At 46.1% G+C, this 22,425-nt stretch overlaps 1 protein-coding gene across 3 annotated transcripts in view; it reads left to right on the top strand.

Moving 5' to 3' along the window:
* Positions 1-22,425, top strand: part of LOC125434437 (protein argonaute-1) — a 57,001-nt gene that overhangs the window by 7,145 nt on the left and 27,431 nt on the right. Inside the window, exons 2-6 of one of the 3 annotated variants that reach the window (XM_048499821.1) lie at positions 16,200-16,389; positions 18,068-18,188; positions 19,866-20,047; positions 21,110-21,246; positions 22,269-22,403. In XM_048499821.1, the coding sequence (XP_048355778.1) occupies positions 16,200-16,389; positions 18,068-18,188; positions 19,866-20,047; positions 21,110-21,246; positions 22,269-22,403 (765 nt within the window). Of the gene's footprint in view, positions 1-16,199; positions 16,395-18,067; positions 18,189-19,865; positions 20,048-21,109; positions 21,247-22,268; positions 22,404-22,425 lie in introns of those variants that run through there. The other 2 variants (XM_048499822.1, XM_048499823.1) reach the window with 2 other exon arrangements.

Here is a 22,425-nt window from a genome sequence, read left to right on the forward strand (position 1 = left end):
GCCCTCCCCGTTTCTTTGAAGGCCCAGCATATGTGTGTTAAAAATGAATATTGCCTTCTCAAACTTGGATGCTGGTGCTTTTCCAGCCATCATTTGCAAGCCTTGGGGAGGGGGGCCCTTAGCAATTCCCCCCCCCCCCGACTGGTGCTGGAGACCCGACTATGGATGGGAAAATTGGTCACTGCATCTTTGCGCCTTTTGTGAGGGCCGGGTTCTCAGAGTCTGGTGATTAATGGCATGTGTTCCCCATAGACACGCTTAACTGTCTTTTGTAAAGTGGCAGGGTTTGGGGCAGGGGCACGTTTTCCCCCCTCCTTCCCACTTCAGGATCCCACTGCAATCACTTTCCTCTTTGTACCATCCCCCCCCCCCCCTCAAATGCATTGAGGCAGCAGGACTATGTATGGAAGCAAAAGGGTTGGGAGTTGAATGTGCTGTGGTTTATCCTTCCAACCTCTGCTGTGAAAAGAGACCGTTTGTGGTTCTGTGTTGTCCTGGAGCATCTCTTCTACACACACACACACACCCCATGTACTTTGTTGGGGGCACAAGGATGTAAAAAGATATGCTAATTTTATGCTCTTCTAAAGTGAGGGGGGGCTTCCATCAGGCAGCTGTTGATTTAGAGCTAGCTGACAGCTGTTGGGAGAAAGCTATTGTTTGGAGGTGGGAGTATCAAAAACAAGAGACTCAACCTTGACTTTTCCCCACGGTTTCCATTCCTCCACCTCACAAATAAAGGTGTGCGGTGGAATAAGTGGTAAGAGCTTTCGGTTTCTCAAGGAAGTTTGCATTGGGACACACTGTCTTATCTTTACACCTCTGGGCTTTCCATAGTGCCTTTTCCAATTAGAAATGCAGTCTGGGTGTACCGCTCACTTGACCGCTTTGTGCTCCAACTGAAAAATGGTCTCTCTTCCCCCCCCCCCTTTCCTCCCCAGTCTCCCCTCCTTGTGTCTCTCTACTGAGGCATGTTCATTTGCATGATAAAGTAGAGATTTAATGCAACTTTGCCATGGTGAATGGAGGTATGCAGGGAGAGGCACTCCCCCCCCCCCACACCCCAGACAGAATTGGGACAGATCTTGGATGGATGCCCACGTTTTTCTACATGCAGCCACTGTGGTGTGCCCTGTAACCTGTTTTGCCCTTGTATGTCTGACACCTGATATGCAGGAAGCACGCAAAGGGAATTCCTAGTTGTAGCTGGTTAGCTATCTTGTGTAATTCCTTATAATATGGACTATTTTCCTTGATTACATGCTATAGAAAGGTGAGGTATAAATACTTTAAAAAAGTAAATAGCTTCCCTCTGTTCCATTGGGCTTCTGTGTCACCTGCCTCCTATAGCTGGCTTACACTAATTTAGACTGTTGGTCCATGCAGGTCATTATTGCCTCCTCAGAACTGGCAATGGCTGTCCAGGATCTCAGGCAGATTTAGTCTCCTGTGTCACCTACCGCTTGATCTTTTAAACTGGAAAGTCTGGGGAATGAACCTGCGACCTTCAGGCAGAGGCTCTACCACTGAGCCACAGCCCCTCCTCTTTGCAGATAGATCACTGAGACAGATTGACTTGTCCTAAATCACACTGCCATACTTCTGTGGTAGGACCCTTGAGTCATTTGGTCCTGTGAGTTTCATTTGCAGCCTAGCTGTCCTTGAGAGATCTCATGCTGAACGCACTTTTATTTTCTGATTTGCTTCATTTATGGCTGCCTGCCTAGGGGACCCAAAGCATCTTACATCATTTACCCCTCCTCTCTTTTATCCTCACAACAATGCTGCGAAGTAGGTTAGGTGGAGAGTGTGTGACTGGCCCAAGGGGTCATCCGGCAAGTTTCCGTGGTAGAAGAGGAATTTGGGTCTCCCAGATCCTATTCTGACACTCTAACCATTACACCACATGGTGTTTATCATTCTAGAGATCTGATTAAAGCTTGAGGGAGGGCTGTTCCTTCCATATCATGTAGATCAGATTACTATAGCATTGGTAGGGAGCATAGCCCCCATCAGAGTGTGGGGTAAAATGTATTAAATAAGACATGCTTCAAAAACATATTGAGTGATGTCTTGCAAGCCAGAAACGTCCAAATAAGATTTTTTTTCCAGGATGCAGGGTGAAACCTTGACTTCCTGCACTAAAATTCTTCAGCAGGTCAGCGGAATTCTGTGATGTGTGTAAATTATGCAAATTAAGCCCACCAACACAATTGCTTATTGTGCATTGTTTATTGCATTTGCTAATCACTGGGAGGGGCAGAAGCTTCAACTTGCCATCCCAGTCCTGGAAAATCTGCCTCCCTGACCTCTCCATCTTCATCACTAGCAAAACTGGAATAAGCTACACACAGTTACAGAGGGTCAATTTGCATAAGTTCAGCATGTCATCTAGTTCCGATCCTCTCGGCACAGAAGCTGGCTTGACAGTTGGGAAATTTTTTCCTGTCATGCTGAGTGTATGCAGTTCTGAACATAATGCTGAACCAAGAGAAACCCTCCTTTTATGCAGGCGTTGGAATGCAGGGATTTGTATGTGTTACAGTCTAGGTGGCAAGAGAACTGGAGACCACTCCTGATTCTGTTGTGGGTATGAGTTCTAGTGCAGGGTGAAATTTGGCTGAGTAAGCCCCAGAGAGGTAGTGTGGGGTCCTCTCATGCAGAGGTGAAGAGGCATGGGAAAGTTACAGGGTATGGGGGAACAGGGTGACGCTCTGGAGCAGAGCTGTGGATAACATTTGAGTACCATTTCGCCAGCTGCCATGCTTGGGTTGTGGTCACTCTTTTATATTCTCATGCACGGTTCAGCTGCCATTCAGCAAGCCAACCCCTTGTTGTGCCACTTATGGGTAACCACTTTTAATCTGGGCATTGATTCCTTGACTTCATTAATTAATCTGCGAGGCCTTGAGAGAGCTTGGCGATGGTCCGAAAACCTCGCTTAATGTGCATTTGTGTGCTTAAAGACGTTGGCAGCTTGGCAGGGTTTTGTGAAACTTTGCTGCTGTTTCTCCCACTCTGGTTTTGTTTTAGTTCTTTTTTTTAAAGAAAGCAACACCATAGCTTCTAAACTTGATGAGATGTCTTGGAAAACGTTTTTGTTGTGGTTACTTGTCTGCTATAGCTAATCCTCAACTTGTTCGGATTGCAGGTGGGTGAGAGAAGGGGTTTTTTTGTGGGCAGGCGGGGGAGAAACAGAAAGAAAAATGTGATGAAAAGCGAGAGCCCCGAGGGAGTCTGCGAGAGTTCGGCCGGCATTGTCTCTCCCCAGCCCACAGCTGCGCTTTGTCCATTCATTTTCACCCCACAAACGTGTGCAGTGACGCGGCAGGAACTCTGGCGTAGGCTGTTCTCCGCCTGGGTGTCGGAGAAGAGAAAGACCGTTTGAGTCTCTGGGTTTATTCCTTATGATCCTGCACAATGTGCTCCATGTATACCCACGTAGTGGAGACCCACAGAACTGTGAGGGTTTGTTGAGGGGTGGCTTTGCTTCTGGAGATGTGGGAGGAGATAATTTTGTGTCTGAATATTTTTGTTTATATGAAAGAGATCAAGTCAGCTGTTTATGCCAGTGCCGAAGTGCTGGAGATGAGGAAGAAGAAGAAGAAGAAGAGTTTTGGATTTATATCCCCCCTTTCTCTCCTGCAGGAGACTCAAAGAGGCTTACAATCTCCTTGCCCTTCCCCGCTCACAACAAACACCCTGTGAGGTAGGTGGGGCTGAGAGAGCTCTGAGAAGCTGTGACTAGCCCAAGGAGACCTTTCATTTTTTTCCCCCTGAAGGAAACTTTGTTGGTTTAATTTCTTGATAGTTATCTAAAACTAAGAAGTAAAACTGAAAAGTGGAGGTTCTCTTTACTCACCAAGTCTAATAGCCACTGATTGACCTCTGTTCCTCCATGACCTACCTTAACCTCCTTTTAAAGCCATCCTGGCAGCAAAGTCCAATTATGAATTGAGATAAGGGGTTTTGCAGATCTGTCAAAAGAATTTCAATCCCATTTCAGTAGCAAGGCAGGAAGAGAAACCAACTGGGCTTTCTATAAGGAGTTTTCCTGTCCAATATGAAGACGAAGCCCCAAGGGGCTTTTCCAGGCTTCCCAAGATCTCCCTAAGTGAAAGTAGGGAGAAAGGAGCAATCCAGAGAAGTCAATCTCTGACCGCCAGTGCTAGGAGCCAACACCAGGGGAAGGCCTAGACCTCTGTGCCTTGTTTTGTTGGCCCTCCAGGTTGACTAATTGGCCATTTGTAAAACAGGTTGCTGGACTGGATGGATCACTTGTTTGATCCAGCATAGCTGTTCTTATGGTGGCTTGCTGTGGTACATGACTATGGTCTCTGGAATAATTAAAAACCAAAATATTTCATCTGTGTCTGTCTCATCGAATGCCACCAGAGCTGTAGGTGAGATAAAAACAAACCCAATACCTGAAGGCTCTAAGCCCAGTCTCACCTCACTTCTAGTGGGCACATTGCTCCCACAAGGATGGCTGAATGCTTGAAGAGGAGACCACGGAGGATCTCTTCTGATATTGTGGGATGGGCAGTGAGAACTCAGGCCCAGTACATCACTTTCGGGAAAGAGATTCCTATCCTTTTTCTCTTTTTTAAAATCCACACAGGGGTTGGTGACTCCAGTCTCTGAATGAAGAGTGCTTGTGCTGTACCAGAAGAAGGTATCATTATGGCTTTAGTACGTAAATAGAGCAGTCATATCAAAGTTGGTATAATCCATCAATTGATGTAAACATTGGAATTGTAGAAGAAGAAGAGTTTGGATTTATATCCCCCTTTCTCTCCTGTAGGAGACTCAAAGGGGCTTACAATCTCTTTTCCCTTCCCCTCTCACAACAAACACCCTGTGAGGTGGGTGGGGCTGAGAGAGCTCCAAAAAGCTGTCACCAGCCCAAGGTCACCCAGCTGGCGTGTGTGGGAGTGCCCAGGCTAACCTGAATTCCCCAGATGAGCCTCCACAGCTCAAGCGGTAGGCCTGTCCCCATCTGCAGCTGGACAGGGGAAAGTGACACAAGCAACCCTGATGGCTGCCATTGTTAGCAAATGATATCATAATAAAAAAAAGGAAAGCCGCCTTAGTTTCAGGGAATATTTATGGGCAAATAATAGGCAAGTCAATCAACTTAATATTACATATACTAAATAAACTTTGTGTAATAGAGTACATTATCATTAGAAATGCAGGTTGTGAAGCACATATGCTTCTAATTCCCAGTCTGTCTGTGACAGCAAAAGTAATCTTAGACATAGGGTTGCCAACTACCTGGAGGACAAAAAAAAATATTCCCTGTCCCTTTAACAGAGGTTTTGTGCGTGACAGATTAGTGAATCGTGATTTGCACACAAGCAGAGGGGTTTTGTTGTTGGGTGGCCAGATGGCGACAGTGGGGGGAAGAGGTAGCCGTCTCAGACAGATGAAAGCTCTGGTAGTCTTGTGTGCACTTCTAGTCTTTTCAGCCTTGCTCAGCTGGGCCATTGGACCAACCAATCAGACTTTCTGGGAAACTCTCAGGGGAAATCTGACTGTGAGGGGGGGTGGATTGTTGGAGGGAAACCGTGCGGCCGTATGTGAATGAACCACATGCAGAGCAGGGAGGGGAAATACCCTTTGAAAATGGGAGTCTCCACAGTCCTTGCTAGAAGGATGTTTTTATTGGAACTTCAGTTGTTCAACCAATTTCAGTGTTATTTAGGTGTTTAGAAAGGTGTTTAGAAAGATCGTAAGCGATCACCTACTAATGACGTGAACTGGTTGCTGTGCTTATATATGTGTGGGTTCTGTATGCTTGCCGCTGCCTCAGATGTTTTATAGCCTTTTCACTCCACTGTTTACAATTTTTCCCTTGTGTATTTGCGCTGGCGCATTCGTGTGTATGTAACATCTACAAATTGAGGATAACGCTTCATATTTCCATAGGACCTCCAGTCTACAAAAGCAGCAACCTAGTCCACCAGAGCTCCCCCCCCCCCTTTTTCAGGTACAGGTTTTAGAATGTATTCATCATTTAAAATACCCTGGATGCTGCTTTCATCTTTTGATGCCACAGACTTGGTTTCTCTTCCTGGAATTAATTTAAGCTGGTGAAGCCCAGTTACCCCAACCCAACTAAAAATTCCCTGTATATGTTGAATACAAAGGTGGGAAAAGTACCTCCTCTCATCAGTGTGAGTTTCCTGCAGATTGGTTTGAGGCCTGGAGTCTTTATAAACTGAGCAGTGGGCCTAGACCTCTGGGAAGTAAAATAAATGAAATACAAACTAGGGGGAGGGATCACAGGAGGGAGCAACAGTTTGGAAATCCAAACCCACTTTTACAAATCTCTTCCTCAAGGGCTTGTCTCTGTAACTGTGTGATTTCTACCCCACCTCTGGTGGCCCAGTTTCCTTTAAATCATAACTGTTTCAATATTTTTCCCTCTGGGACACCTGACTAGTTTTTAGAGCTTCCCTCCCTTTTGGTTAATGAAAAAAATCCAGTTTTTCTGCACACCTGGGAATAATCCATTGCATAGGTATGGAGCCTAAGCTTGTCTATAGCTGCAAGTGGGGACTCATGAAGGATTTGTAGGGAAGGGGGAAACCCCTGTTATTTCCTCCTGACCAGTTCCCTACCCTACACTGGCTTTGTTTCTCCTGTCCACTCGCTCTAGGTCCTATTCCTCCCTCCCGCCCCGCTTCCTTGATTTTGTTTCTCCTCTGTGTTACTGGATCTGCTTCTCCCCCTCCTTTTTTCAATTCACAAGTCCTGTTTCCCCTCCCCCACATTTCCACAATGTTCCCACTCCCACTTGCTTTCCCTGAGCTCACCTTCTAGTGATCACTAGAGCATATGGTGCTGATGTTGGGTATTTTTCTCCTGCACAGTGCACATCTGTACAGACATTGCTTGAAAGTTTTAAATTAACATTTTCTTTCTAGGAAATAGACTCCCCCGTCCCTCAGTCTGCAAACATTGAGGTTTCTGCTAGGTTTTCCAAAACTGACATCCCATTCCTGGGTATGGCTGATTTTTTTTTTACCCACATGAAGGCAATCTTTGGATACGAGGTATAAGAATTTTTTTAAAATATTGTTTTGCTTTCTACCCTTGTCTTAAAGACCTAAAACAGACTGAATCCTCTGAGCCCATTGCAGTTTCAGAGATCACTGCAAGGCTGTTTTGTCCAGGAGGATGTGGCTGTACTGAAAAGGACCTTAGTGGCAGCTAAATCCAATAGTCACAATGTTTGCACGGCTTGGGATAAGAAGATTCCCCTACTTTCCCTATTGCCCCTAGGCAGTGTCAGAGGGCATTCCGGGCAAAATATTGGGCAGGAATCCTGCTGGCATTCCTGGTTCATTTTCGTACTGTTGGTTGGTATCCTTTACAGAATAGAAACAGCTAGTGATTTCTGTTGGACACTTACAAAAGTATGTAGTGTAGCAGAGGAGATTTAGTAGTGTAATTAGAGAAGGACCCCCAACTTTTTAAAGGCTGCAGTCACCTTTGGGGTTTTGCGAGGGGGTGGTGAGGGCTGCTTCAAAATAGCTTCCACAGGAAGCTGAGCCAAACCTAAAATGGATGTCTTAGAAGGTGGAGCCAAACAGAAGGCCACCTTCCTCACATCTCCTAGGAAGAAGGAAATCCTGAAGGGTAAAATACAACCCACTCTGAATTAGAAAAACCAATTTGATTATCTCCTCTTTCTCCAGTGGATAATTATTTCATTTGAATGTTGGAAGACTATGACAAGCTCCACCTTACAATGGTCCCATCCACTTTCTGAAAAACTTGGTAGGTGTCCAGGGAAGTTCCACTGGTGGGCACCATGCTGCCCAAAGGCTCCATGCTAGGAAACCCTTTATTACAGAAGGGCTTGGGGGGAACCAACGTTAGCACCTGAAGTTATTGGATATAACCAGAGGTGGGGAACCTCTGAGGCTTCAACCTTGCTGATACTAAGCAGGTGTGAGCTTGCATGAAAAGTGCTTATATAATTTTGGATAATTTTAAGGTCATGAAATATGTTGCTAAACCTTAGGTAGTTCCTTTTCCTTAGTAAGGGAGGAAAATTAACCGTCTATTCAGGATGGTATGTTGATCCTGCTCATTCACTATTTCACAGGTTTAGTGAGGGAAGCAGGCCTCGACATGATGAAACATGGGAGTTGACACAATCAGAGATGGGTATCATTGGGCAGAACAGTAACCAAAAAAGGTTTTCTGGACAACAGTTTCTTAGTGGCATGTAGCTCTGAGTGGTACTTATATATATAAGCAAAGCTGGTTGTCAACTGCAGGTTGTCAGTTTGTGCATCATTCTGAATCCTAGTGGAATAGCACCTGCTGTACAGCTTGCTTTTCGTTTGGCTAACTAAGTGCAGATGGTTTGATAATTCAGGGTTATACCAAACCCTAGTTAAGATACCTTAACTGTTGGTTGAGCCTGATGATGATGGGAGACCTGAGTGGCTGGGGGTGAGCTTATTGTAAACTTCCCTTTCCGCGCAAACCAGAGAGAGCACTCGTATGCACTTACAAACTGCTGCTGAAGGGCAAGAATGGATTTGGTTTCCACCAGTGGGCAACTTGTCTGCTTTAACAGCCCCACCCAGCACTGTTGCCGATGAAGTCCAGTGTGTCATTTGAAACTTTAAAATGTAATTTTAATGCATTCTCCCTCCTCCTCTGTGTGCTGATTGCAATCGCTACAAAAAAGAGCCTTTTGTTTGATGATCTGTGCCTCCTGTCTGCGGACTTCTCTGAGGCTTTTAACTTGGGTGGCAGCCTTGATCTGAGCAACCCTTGGATGTGGGGTGTGTGTGTGTGTGGGGGGGGGGGGGTTGACAATGGTAGACTGGGAGGTGAGAAACTCTCCTTTGTCGCTGGGCCCTAGCCTCTAGCTGACCTTGGAAGGAAATGGGCTCCAAGTTCTGGTCACCAGGAAATCCTGAAGGGCTAAAGGTCAGAGTGGGAGGGAATTTGATTGGCTGGGACCTGGGACCAATTACTGCCCAGGCTTCCCTGTAAGGAGGGGATGGGTGGGGGTCTCCTGAAGCCTGTAATTTGCATATGTTCTTCCTTCCTCAGGGAAAACTTTAGATAAACTTTCCTGCCTGGATAGTTTTCCTTCTCTTTTTCCAAACTGACTAAATTAGGCTGGATCTAAAAAGGTAGAATGGCAAATACCAGGGATGACAGAATAGACTTCCTTTTTAGATTATTACATTGGTGAAAACAGGTTCCTGTTCAGAAATTTGAGCACCTCTGTGCCAAAAAAGCAGGCCCCAAATAATCAAATATGGGGGCGGGGGGGGGGGAGGGATTGATCCCTGGGTTTAGATGATACATACAGACTTCTAATTTTAAGAATGTTGGTGAGAGCATTATTTTTTGAAAAAGAAAAGGAAGTGTCTCGCCTGCAGTTTCCCTGTCTTTAGAAAACCAGCATAGCCAGGAGAGGGTGTGTTAGATTGCTTTGTGCGAGGAGCTCTTTTACAAGCAGAAAGCGTTCAGAAAGGGAATCTGTACTCTGAAATGGTACAGCCCTCTTTCACTTCAAAACTGTGCTGCTTGCTTCTGCTCTTCCATGTATACCAAACTATTACAGAAGGGGGCGTGTAGAGTAGCTGTGTGAACTTGTCGACTTTTTTTGCATAGTATCACCCCACCCCACCCCACCCCCCACCGCCAGTGTTGACTCGTGGCTTCCTTGTTCAAAGTGGTAGTGCCTGAAACGTCATCCTGGTTCCCTTCCACCTTAATACAAGGAAAAGCGATTTGTCCAAAGCTGGATGGGTCCAGTCTCCTTGCACCTAGAAAACTAGCATTTGTCTGGTTCCTTAGAGTGAACATCTTTGCAGAGTCTAAGCCAGTTAATTTCAGTGGACTTAGACTGGAGTGACTGCACAGGATTGCAGGGTGAGTGATGCGGGAATGACATTCTATGCCTCTAATTTTGAGAGAAGGGAGGAAAGCTATCCAGTTTGAGGTGAGTCATTTTCACAATCATAGAATTGGAAGGGGCCATATAGTTCAACCCCCTGCTCACTGCAGGATCGGATCCCTGACAAGTGTTTGCCCAGCTGCTGCTTGAGGGCTGCCAGTGAGGGGGAGCTCACCACCTCCCTAGGTAGCTGATTCCACTGCTGAACAGTTCTTCTGCCCACAGGAACAGCTCCCTGCCCTCCTCTGACTTCTCTTCAAATCCTTAAAAGAGAGCAGTCTTGCCCCCCTCAACCTCCTCTTCTCCAGACTAAACATTCCCAAGTCCCTCAGCCATTCCTTATAGGGCTTGGTCTCCAGGCTCCTGATCACCCTGGTTGCTGTACTCTGCACTTGCTCCATTCTGTCCACGTCAATTTTGAAGTAAGGCCTGCCGAACTGCACACAGTACTTCAGGTGTGGCCTGACCAATGCAGGGTCCAGCAGGAATGTAACAGTTTGTTATTTGGGTGTTATGCCTCTGTTGATACACCCTAACTTCATATTAGCCTTTTTTGCCACTGCATCACACTGGTTTCTTGTATTTAGCTTACTGTCCATCCATACACCAAGATCTTGTTCACAAACAATGCTACCCAGAAGTGTATCCCCCCCAATCAGTATGTGTGTTTCTCATTTTTGTTAGCCAGATGTAGAGCTCTGCGCTTATTCTTGTCGAATTGCATCTTGTTCACATCTGTCTACTTTTCCAGCATTCAGATCTCTTTGAATTCTCACTCTGTCGGCTGAGTGTTCACTGCTCCTTTAGTGTTATCAGCAAATTTAATGAGTAATCCTGTCTTTCCTCATCCAGATAACATGCAAAACTATTGAAGAGTACTGGGCCCAGAATCGAACCCTGTGGCACCCCACTGGACACCTCCCTCCATGGAGATGAAGCATCATTGGCAACTATTCTTCTCCAATGAGTTCCCTATCCATTTAACTATCCTGAAGTCCAGTCCACAGATCTGTGCTGACTTCCCAAGATCACCAGGTTGTCCTTCATTTGCTCACAAATTGAGCCCTTTTGAAATCTGCTTAAGTATCTTCCCTGGGACAGAGGTCAAACCGACTGGCCTATGATTTCCTGGGACATCCCTCCTCCCTTTTTTTGAAAATTCGGATAACATTTCCTCCTCCAATCTTGTGGCACATCTCCTGTCCTCCAAGAGGTATGGAGGATGATGGTCAAAGGCTCAGCAAGCTCTTTAGAAAGTTCCTTGAGCCCTCTCAGGTGTAGTCCATCTGGCCCAGGGATTTGTGCTCCTCTAATACATCCAGGTGCTTCTTAGCTACCTTTCTGTCCATGTCAACCAGTAGCCCAGATGCCATGCCTTGCCTGCTACCTTCTCTAGATGAACCCATTCTCTTCTTCAGAGGAAAAAAATGAGGCAAAATAGGCATTGATTGTTCTTCTTTCTCTTTGCTGTCAGTCAGACTTTCTCCATTTTCACCCAGCAGCGGGTCTATTGACTCTTTTCCCCTGTGTTTGCTCCTCACATATCTGAAAAAGATTTTCTTGTTTTAGTGAGCCTCCCTGGCCAGCATCAACTCTCTGTGAGCTTTGGCCTGTCTGATGGCTGACCTTCAGGGCCTATCAACCTGCATATGCTCTTCTTTAGAGAGAAGTTCTTACCTCCATTTCTTGAACATTTCCTTTTTCCCCTTAGCTCACCATGGAGTTCTCTATTCATCCACAGTGGCTTCTTTTATCCCCTCCCAAGTTTCCCTCTTGTTGGAATAGCAGTGGTTGGAGCTGGCAAGAGGTCTTTTTTTAGAAGTGCCCACGCTTCACTTGCTCCTTATCCTTTCAGCGGTCTTGCCCATGGAATGACTCTCATCATGCCTCTGAGTTTATTAAGGTCTGCCCTGTGAAAACCTAACAGACCGATGTGGCTATGAACTTCCATGTGCTGCCATAGCAAAAGGTGTTCCTAGAGAACATGGTCACTTCCCCCTAAGGTCCCTACCACATCTACCATCTCTTGCCTGTTGGCTAATAGTAAGTTCAATAGGGCTGACCTCCTTGTAGGTTTCTCCATCATTTGAGAACAGAAGTTGTGTGACTGTTGGCATTTTGCAGAATTTGTCTCCCATTGCACAGCAGGGGAAATGAAGCTACCCATAACTATCAGGTCATGTTTGGATGCCCTATCAAGCTGCTCAAGGAGGGCAGCATCCATCTCCTCATCCTGATCTATTGCAGACTCCAACCGTAATACTTTTTGTCTTTCCTTCCCTTCTCCTCAACCAGATACTTTCCACTGGGCTGTCACCCTCTCCTCACACACTCCACTCCTGCTCTGGCAGCGAAGAAAAATTCAAATCATGCTATAAGTGGAATTGTTTGCTGCAGAGAGAGTGGAAAGTGAAAGTGAGACTGGAGGAAATATGTCTGTACAAGAAATCTTGCCACAGCGGACATTTGCCTCAACTGTACAGCAAACACCTTGTGCGTAATTGGCCACTGTGTACCTATTTTGGATGCTGTCTCATTATATTTGGGACTTTAAAAGCTGCTATGGTTTGGTCAGATTTTTATCACATATATGCTGATGACCATTGATATTTAATGACTACTTTTTAAATTTTATATATGTAGCTTTAACTTTACAATAAAATAGTATAATTAAAGTGCATATTTGATTATTGAGGAAGTGTTTCCCATTTGACTTTCTAGCTTCAACTTGTTTTTGTTTGTGGTAATTCTAGCAGCCATGCATTTGTGCCCCACAGGTCTGTGACCTATCTTTAAGCTGGCCATTTTTGTTTTAACTCTGCTGGAGCCTACATTTTGCACCTCACAGCCCCCCAGACAGCTCAGGAGGGCTGTTCTAGATCCCAGCAGGGGTCACAGGAGGGTTTAGGGGATTTGAGGGAGAGGGAGCTGCATAGATGGAGAGAAGTGTTTTTGGACTGAGGTTTAGGGCAGGAGAGGAAACTGGATTCAGCATGGGGATGTTTGTGGAAGATTTCTAATGCAGGAACCTGGGGCTTTGGGGAGGAGAAAGAGACCTGAAAGGTACATCTTATACAGGACGGAAGCCCTTTGGTCAGTCCTTTGTCTTTCTGGGAAGAAACAAAAATCCTTGACATGGGAGCCCCTGCTGCTGTTCTGGAAGGCAACGCACAAAGGAACTGTCCTGCTGCTGAATCTCCAGGTGGTGGAAAGGAGGCTTTTGGGGGACTTGAAGATGAAGACAAGGTGGGGTTTGTCAGCCTTATTTCATAACTGGTTGCACTCCCCTCCCACCCCCATAGAAATGTGATGGAGCTTCCAGTGCCAGGAGCCCTTTAGTGGAACTGGGTTTTGAACCATGGCTGATGTTCATGAGTTGTGTGTGGTAGTGCTGACCACTGAAAATTCAGCTGCAAATCCTGCTTCCCAGGGGCCCAGCCTTTTGGCTTCCTTGCTCGGTTTTCCATATTTAGCAGCAATTTCATTGTGGAGCTTTTTCCCTTCAGATCTTGCAGAATAAGGCCTTCCCCACTTTTTGTTGTGTTCTGCAAAACATCAAGGTGCGTAGCGTTGTCTCCAGAAGAGCAGCTTTCCCAATTGCCGGGCCTCTCTTAGGCTATTTATAGGCTGCCGTTGGAGCAAGTCTTTCTGTTTTGCTGTTCCTGGTACAGATTGTGTGAAAACTTTGCCTGCTGTTCCATAGCACAGCTGGAGGCCCCCTGAGAGCTAGGCTGGAGAATGGCCAACAACCTCTTGTAGGTGGTGGATATTTGGTGGGCAGCACAATTCCCATGGGGATTGCAATCTGCCAGAATAAATTGGAGGCGAGTACCTTAAAAGACTAGTGCCGAGGTCACCAGCTGTAGATAGACTTAGGCTGTGAACTCCCCTGGAGGTCTTCTGCTGGGCCTCATCCTCTTGAGAAAGTCATAGGCTTCTGTCAATTTGAGTAGCTTGTGATGCCATTTTCACTGCATTGTTCATTGAAGAAGAGTTGGATTTATATCCTCCTTTCTCTCCTATAGGAGACTCAAAGGGGCTTACAAACTCCTTTTCCTTTCCCCCTCACAACAAACACTCTGTGAGGCAGGTGAGGCTGAGAGAGCTCCGAAGAACTGTGACTAGCCCAAGGTCACCCAGCCAGCATGTGTTGGAATGTACAGGTTAATCTGAATTCCCCAGATAAGCCTCCACAGCTCAGGCAGCAGAGTGGGGAATCAAACCCGGTTCCTCCAGATTAGAGTACACCTGCTCTTAACCACTACGCCACTGCTGCTCCCATTGGTCTTTCCGCTGACTTTCTCTCCAAATGCAACAAGATAATGGTAGAGTCAGGAGGTGGTAAAATGCAGGCTGCAACACCCCCTGCCCAAAGTCCCATGCTGGTAGAAAGCTTACATGGCAGGGAGAAGGTGGGCTACAGCCTTCTTCCCTGTTGTGCTAGTTTTTATATAGGGGAACATTCAGAAGTGGAGTTGCCCTTTCTGTCCGATGCTATGGCCTGTTTCAGGACTGTACCATCTCTCTCTGCTGTAGCTTGCAGATGCTATTCTTTGCTTCCTCCTATTTTTGATTTGCTCAGGGAGTACTGCTCTAAGTGATCATGGAGATCTAGATTCAAATCCCTACTCTGCTGGGTGACCATGGGCCAGGCACCTCTCTCTCTCTGTCCCTAATCTACCTGACAAGTTTGTTGCTGTGAAGATAAAAAAACAGGAAGAGAGAATTATGTCAACTGCCCGGAGTTCTTGGAGGGAAGGGTGAGATATTAGAATGAATGCATAGCATAAGACTGGTCAGCCAGTCGTGAGCTCCTGAGCAGAATTCCTAACACGTATGGTTTTCAGCCTGTTTCTATTTCTTTGTGGGAACATCTGAGTCTTATAGTGCCTCCAAGGTAATGCAAGAGGCCCACTTTTCTTCCTTTTAGTCATGTTGCTTTGTCAAAGGGGTATGTGTGCATAGATATAGGAGCAACATCATATGGACCAAGGTATTTCTTGTTTCCGTGCAGTTGGGGAAGGGTCCATGTTATAGCAGCATTACCTTGGTGGTGTAACTTGGTGTGGTGGGTAGGAGGGAGAGGTCTTAGTTTCATTCAGAGACCATCAAATGGAGGGTTGTCCCTATTTCTGCATTATTGTTGTTTGTTTATTTACAGGTATATTTACTTTCTTGGTTCCTTGTCTTTCTCTCCAGTGACGCCCCAAAGTAGATTCCAGTGTTCTCCCCTCTTGCGTTTTATCCTCACAACAACCCTGTGCAGTAGCTTGGGCTGAGTGTGTGTGACTGGCCCAAGGTCTCCTAGCAAGTTTCCATGGCAGAATGAGGATTTGAATCTGGCTGCCCCAGATCTTAGTCTGCCACTCTAACCCCTGAACCACACTGCCTGGCTGTCTTCTTTCCCTGATATAGTGGCTGCATGGCTTAGTTGACACCAGCTTTTCAGGACTACAGTCAAGCACAGCACACTTGGGTGTGGAGCTCTGCTAGCAAAGTGCAACTCTTGTATGCTATTGCTGAACTCTAGCGCACAGGTGTCAAACTCGTGGCCCTCCAGATGTTATGGACTACAGTTCCCATCATCCCCTGCCATAACATCTGGAGGGCCATGAGTTTGACACCTATGCTCTGGTGCAGTGGTGGCGAACCTTTGGCACTACATATGTTATGGACTACAATTCCCATCAGCCCCTGCTAGCATGGCCAATTGGCCATGCTGGAAGGGGCTGATGGGAATTGTAGTCCATAACATCTGGAGGGGCACATGTTTGACACCTGTGGTCTAATAATAGTTCATGGCATCCAGATTACCCAGCAAGGATGGCAAAAAGGGGGGGAGGGGAAAGAGGAAAGAAAAGAGCAACTGCTTTGTATGCTGAAGGTCCTTGATTCAAGATCTCTGGTACCGACCTTGGAAAGGATCAGGTGGTAGGTGATCTGAAGGACCTTCATCTGAGACAGTGGAGAATCTCTGCCGATCGGAGTAGACAGTACTGACCCTGGTGGAAGGAAGAGTCATGTACCCAGACATGTTCACATTTAAAATGCAGCATATATAAAATGGCACAAGGAAAAAGAAAGAGACCAGGCCTTGATGTTCCACTTTTCATCCCCTGAAGCCTATTTTATTCCTGTCCTCAAAATCCTGCCTTACATTTTGCCACCCGCACAACACAAAGACTCCCTTTAAGGTTAATCCACCCGCGCAATGTTTTTCAACTCCAGCTCTCCTGTTTTCTTCCCTTGCCTTATTCAGCAGCTGCTGCGGGCACTTACCTGCCACCCCTGCAGCAGGTGTTCCAAGCTCCTCGCCGGCCCGGGATAGGAACTGTCGGAAAGCCGATCAAACTCTTGGCCAACTACTTTGAAGTGGACATCCCCAAGATCGATGTCTATCACTATGAAGTGGACATCAAGCCGGACAAGTGCCCACGCAGGGTCAACAGGTAAGGCAAGTATTAGCCTTTGGCCATTTCTTCTCCTGTCCATCCCGCCTCCCATCACTGACCTTTAGGACCCCTTTTCTGGCATGGCTGTTTCTGCATCGCTCCCCTGCTTGGACTTGGCTACTTTTGCAGTGGTGGGGCTGGCCTACAGGAAGTCAGTTGGCCTGGCGGAGAAGGGGCTCTTCTGTGCCCCCCCCTCCTTCCTTTCTCCACACCTACCTTTGGTATTGTGTTCACCCTCATATGTGGGTGGTACAGGAGATAAGTGGGCTTTTGGGGCTCCATCACTTGTTCAGCTTACAACAGCTGCATGATCTTGGCCATTCTCCCAGACTTTTAAAATAGCTGTCCTTCAGCTTCGGGCAACTGTGCTGGTGTTTTAAACTCTGCCCTTCGTTTAGTCCTAAGCTTCAGAGGGGCAGGGCTGAGTTCACTGTGTGCGGGAAGAGTGCAAATTGCAAACCGGATGGCATCTAACTCAGCAAATTGGCACTAGTTTTTTGGTAACTTTGCATCACGCTGGTTCTTCTCGTGATGGAGGATGACATGGAAGGCCTGTCCCCAACCATCAGAAACCTGAATTCAGCCACTTCTCTGGTTTCTGGGGGCTCAGGAGGCATTGCCTTCCAAACTTATATAAAGTAGAGGAAGTGGGTACAGGAAGCTTTTTCTCCCTCTCCCACGATGCTAGAATTCTGGTGCCCCCATGAAGGCAACAGGCTGAGGACAGATGAAAGGAACTACTATTTTACTCATTGAGTAATTAACTATGGAAGTCATTGCCAGTGGAGGTTGTGATGACCACAGGCATAATTAACTTTAAAAGGGGGCTAGGCAGATTTATGGAGTGGAGTTCCATCAATGACTACCATCCATTGTAAAGAAAGGGAATCTTCATATACAAAGCCAGCAGTCCTCTGCTTGGAGGCAGTGTCAGGAGAAGGCCTCTGTCTTCTGAGCCCAGTTGGTTGGCACTCCAGGGCACATGGTTGGTCTCTGTATGAAACAGATGCTGGACTTGATGGACCACTGGTCTAATCCATCAAGGCTGCTCTTTATGTTCTTACTGTGCAGACGCCGCCCTGCTGTTGACAAATTAAGTTTGCTGTTTGCTCCCTTGAAAACGTTGTCAAGTCTTGTCCTCTGCTCTTGGGGCTGAGAACTCTCAGCAGGCCTAGTATATGTCTTAGGTTAGGGGCTTGGCTCTCCACCCTTGTCTGGTTCATATGTCAGGGCCTAATACACTTTAAGTAGGATTTCCAGTCCCTCAACACACAGTTCTCTGCCCTGGTGGGAGAAGAACAAAGGCTGTTGTGCCACTGGCCCAACCCAGAAGTGATGGGTTAGTAATCACCAGAAATTCTATAGTAAATCCATAGTTTTCAGTGAGTCTTATGGAGGACTGATGTCACTTCTGGTTTTTCTTGGAAGTGACATCACATTATTTCTAGCAGCTGCACCCATTTCCTCTCAGATCTCCTCCTGGTTGCCAAGCTGGTCCTGGCAACCCCTAGCTGGTGATGTGGGAACTCCTGAACACCTTCTGGGTCTAGATTCCTGTAGCTCTACTCATGACTGTAGCCTGGGTCTGACATTCCCTGCTGGAACTGTACTCCTAACAGCAGAATCCGTCCCTTTTAGATTTTCTCTTTTTCTCCACGCATCTATCTTTTCACAGGGAGGTTGTGGAATACATGGTGCAACACTTCAAGCCTCAAATCTTCGGTGATCGGAAGCCGGTGTATGATGGGAAAAAGAACATTTACACAGTCACTGCCTTGCCCATTGGAAATGAAAGGGTATGAAGGGAATGCTCCTTTGGGTGGGTGGATTGCCATGGTATTTCTGTTATTACAAAACCTACGTGTGTGTTGGGTTGTCTTTTTCCTTTGTCCAGAAGAAATTCAAAGGAAATGGATGCATAAATACTTAGGACCCATGAAAATGTCACAAAGAAATTGAACAAGCTTTGCGTTTCCCCAGAACTCTTCTTCAGGCTGGATGGGCAGCAGTAGCAGCAATAACTGCATGAAGAAGAGTGCTGCTTGTTGGTAGACCCATTTTTGTTAAACAACCCTGTCTTGTGAGGTAGGGACTGAAACCCTGTCTTGTGAGGCAGGGGCTGAAGGTTACTTTTAAGCCCTAATTTCTGCCAATTCAAAAGACAGACTGTTGTGTTGTGGCACCTTTCAGTTGTGTGTACATATGGAACAATTAAAAGTAGGGACTTAATGTTTTACTTGGAAAACTTCTGTCCTGATCTGTAATAACTTGGAATTATGTCCAGGACTTCCTGCCTTCCACCTCCTTGCTATAGCCCACTTCACCTCCTGAAAACCAAGCAATACCCCCTCTTCAATCCCAGATTCAGAGTGCTGCCTATACCAGCAGCAAACAGGGTCTGTGATGAGGAGGCAGAGATGACACCCCTCATAATCCTGTAGAGCAGGGCTGATGGGAATTGTAGTTCCTGAACATCTGGAGAGCCGCAGGTTCCCTACCCCTGCTGTAGAGGAACCTGCCTGCTGCATCTGTGCATGATGTACTGCAACAACCTTGCTGCCTTCCAGTGAGCCTCAGCTGGAGTTATTTGGCCCTGTCTTTGCATCCGGTGTGATTCAGTTCAGTTGCTCCTATTTCAAAAGTAAGAGTAGAACTGCAGAATCACAGAGTTGGAAGAGACCACAAGGACCATCAAGTCCAACCCTCTGCCATGCAGGAACACACAATCAAAGCACTGCCAACATATGATCTTCCAGCCTCTGTTTAAAAACCTCCGAAGAAGGAGGCTCCACCACTCTCCGAGGCAGTGAATTCCGCTGTCGAACAGCTCTGACAGTCCGAAAGTTCTTCCTAAGGTTTAGGTGGAATCTCTTTTCCTGCACCTTGAATCCATTATGCCGTGTCCATTATTCCAAGTCCGGAAAACAAGCTTGCTCCCTTTTTGACATGATGTCCCTTCAGATATTTAAACATAGGTATCATGCCCCCCCCCCCCCCCCCCCGCCTTTAACCTTTCCTTCTCCAGACTAAACATCCCCAGCTCCCTAAGTCTCTCTTCATAATGCATGGATTCCAGACTTTTAACCATTTTGGTTGCCTTCCTCTGGACACGTCCCAGCTTGTCAATATCCTTCTTAAATTGCAGTGCCCAGAACTGAACACAGAACTCTAGCTGAGGTCTGAGCAATGCAGAGTAGAATGGTACAATTACTTCCCTTGATCTAGACACTATACTCTTATTGATGCATCCCAGAATTGCATTGGCTGTCTTGGCTGACTCATGTTCAGTTTGTGGTCTACTAAGACTCCCAGATCCCTTTCATGTGTACTGTTGTCAAGCCATTTCATTTTTTTCTGCCTGAGTGTAGAATCAGTAGGGTTGGCTCCAATTCTTCTGTCAGGGCACTTGAGCGAGATCTTGTGTGGTAGAGTCCTGAGTGGTAATTTTTGTTCCTCTATGGATTTCTTCATAGGTCGATTTTGAGGTGACAATTCCGGGAGAAGGCAAGGACAGGATATTCAAGGTCTCCATCAAGTGGATGGCCATCGTCAGCTGGCGGATGCTGCATGAGGCCTTGGTGAGCGGTCAGATTCCTGTGCCTCTGGAGTCCGTCCAGGCCCTTGACGTTGCCATGAGGCACCTTGCCTCTATGAGGTAATTCTGTTTCTTGAGTGGGGTCTTGCTCTGAAACAGGTGAACCCAACAAGGTGATGTCACAATTTCAGGATCACTTACTATTCCCCCTCCTTATTGATTTTATATCTTTTTCATTTAGGGCCTCCATCAAGGAATATCGGAAATTGCAGTTTTGGGAGGGTGCCAAGGAAAATATCTCAGGCCTCTCTGAATAATACATTTCCCAAGAATTGTCAGGAAAGGGTTGGGGGAAATTTGGTATATTATAAATATATAGAGGAAGGAGCTGAACCCATGTGTAAGCCATTTATGAAGTTCAAATCACGAGTACATTCAAAACGCAGACATAAAGACTGTATATAGCAGTATACATTACTTAGAAAGTTCTGTCACTTGCAAAAGAAGTTTTGCTACTTTTTCCAAGAGCATGACATCTGTATTGTTTAACAGAAGCACCACAATAGAACTGTCAGAGTCTCTTTCAGATTTGTCTAGGGCCAGCCTGGGAGAGAAATTCCTAATGCACACATATCTTGGCCATGTGTGTACTTAGAGTAGGATGTCTGTATTAAGGATGACCAAAACAGAGCCCAGGCTCTAAAAAAGGACAAATTTGCACATGCTAATGTTCATTCATAGATACAAGTTTACTTCTAGTACTATATTTTAAGTAGAAATACATGTTTTAACAGTTCAGTTGTCCAATTATGTTGGTAAATTTTGATGAGGAGCTTCCCAAGGCTTTTCTGATGACTCCTTCTCTTTAAATTACTTCACACATCCTGGCTAGCCTGAGCAGCTCTTCTTCCAACCGCAGGGGAGTCTTGTTCCCCTGTGGCTGCTCTGTAATTTAGGCTCCTTTGTCATTTTATTTTTAATGGACAGAAGCAGAACCTGGGTATTCCTGCTGAAAAAGAGGACATCTGGCTACCCGAGTTTAGACTGGATCCAGTTATGAGAAGTTTTAAGGCCCAGGCAACTTGCTGAGTGGGGTTTTGTGTCTTGCTCTAGATTGTAGGCATTCATTTTCGGGCCTTTTTAGTGGATTAATGTGTTCCTACTTTCCTCTGGCTCCCCTAGGTATACCCCGGTGGGTCGTTCTTTTTTTTCTCCCCCTGAAGGATACTATCACCCTCTAGGAGGTGGAAGGGAAGTCTGGTTTGGATTCCACCAGTCTGTCAGACCTGCCATGTGGAAGATGATGCTGAACATCGATGGTAACTTAACACTTGTAGATCCCTGATGCTATAAATTCACAGAGGATAGGTCTGCGGCAGTTGTTTGTCTCGATAACAAAATGGAACCTCCATGTTCAAGTGTGATGTATCTCTATCAGATGTTAGAAACAAATAGGGGAGAGTAGTTGCCTTTCGACGCTTTGCTTTTTGAGCATCTCAAACGTATTGGCTGCTGCTGAGATCTGCGTTGTTCAGATCTGTGTAGAATCCTATTTGACCGCTATGAAAGGCTGTTTTGGATAGCTGTTCGAACAGCCATGTGGAACAGGACCTGTACAAAACTGAAGCCTGAGGTTCCAAGTTGGTTCCCAAATCCCCTTTTGAGGCTTCATCCAGAGTTGGACAGCCTTTGATATTGTGGCTCTTGTATGTAGTGCTTGGGTTCAGTCATAGTGGCAAACGGTGGTGATGGGAGAGCACTACTGGCTTGCTCTTATGACCCCCTGCTGCTCCCTCCCTCTTGGACAGAGAACTTTTTAATTCCAGCTTTGTGCCAAATGGTATTTCCAGCTGCACCTGGATTGTAAACCATGAGAGTTAATTTGGAACTCAGTCCAGTGCAAGCTGTCGATTACCAGTTGGGATGTGAGTTGCTGCTGTGAAGCAATAGTCATAATGTATCTGAGACAAGTGGTGAAGCAGGGATTGTATGAACAAACCTGAAAATCCTTCAAGGGGTTCCTAATGTAATAGTTAGACAAGGTTTTTAGGTCTGAACAAAAGCCAGTTAATGTTGAAGAGGGAATTTCTAGAAGTTGTTGCAACACAGGGGTTTTGAAGGCAGCAATTGACAGCAATATTTAGTCTGCCTGCTTTGCAGGATTTTGGACATGTTACAATGCCATAGATGTGTTCTGAAGACAAGATAGCCCCTTCCCACCCCGCCCCCATCCCTCACTCACCTTCTCACTTGATGTTGGAGCCTAGAGAGACATAGGAAACAATGATGCCTCTTAAGTCCATGTGGCTGACAAACTGTGTATCTCCTTGCCCTGTAACAGTGTCAGCAACAGCATTCTACAAGGCCCAGCCTGTGATTGAATTCATGTGTGAGGTGCTAGATATCCGGAATATCGATGAGCAGCCAAAGCCCTTGACTGACTCCCAGAGAGTACGCTTCACCAAGGAGATAAAAGGTAAACAAGGAGAGACTTGGGG

Source organism: Sphaerodactylus townsendi, linkage group LG06, assembly GCF_021028975.2.
Source record: "Sphaerodactylus townsendi isolate TG3544 linkage group LG06, MPM_Stown_v2.3, whole genome shotgun sequence".
NCBI classification, from domain to species: domain Eukaryota; kingdom Metazoa; phylum Chordata; class Lepidosauria; order Squamata; family Sphaerodactylidae; genus Sphaerodactylus; species Sphaerodactylus townsendi.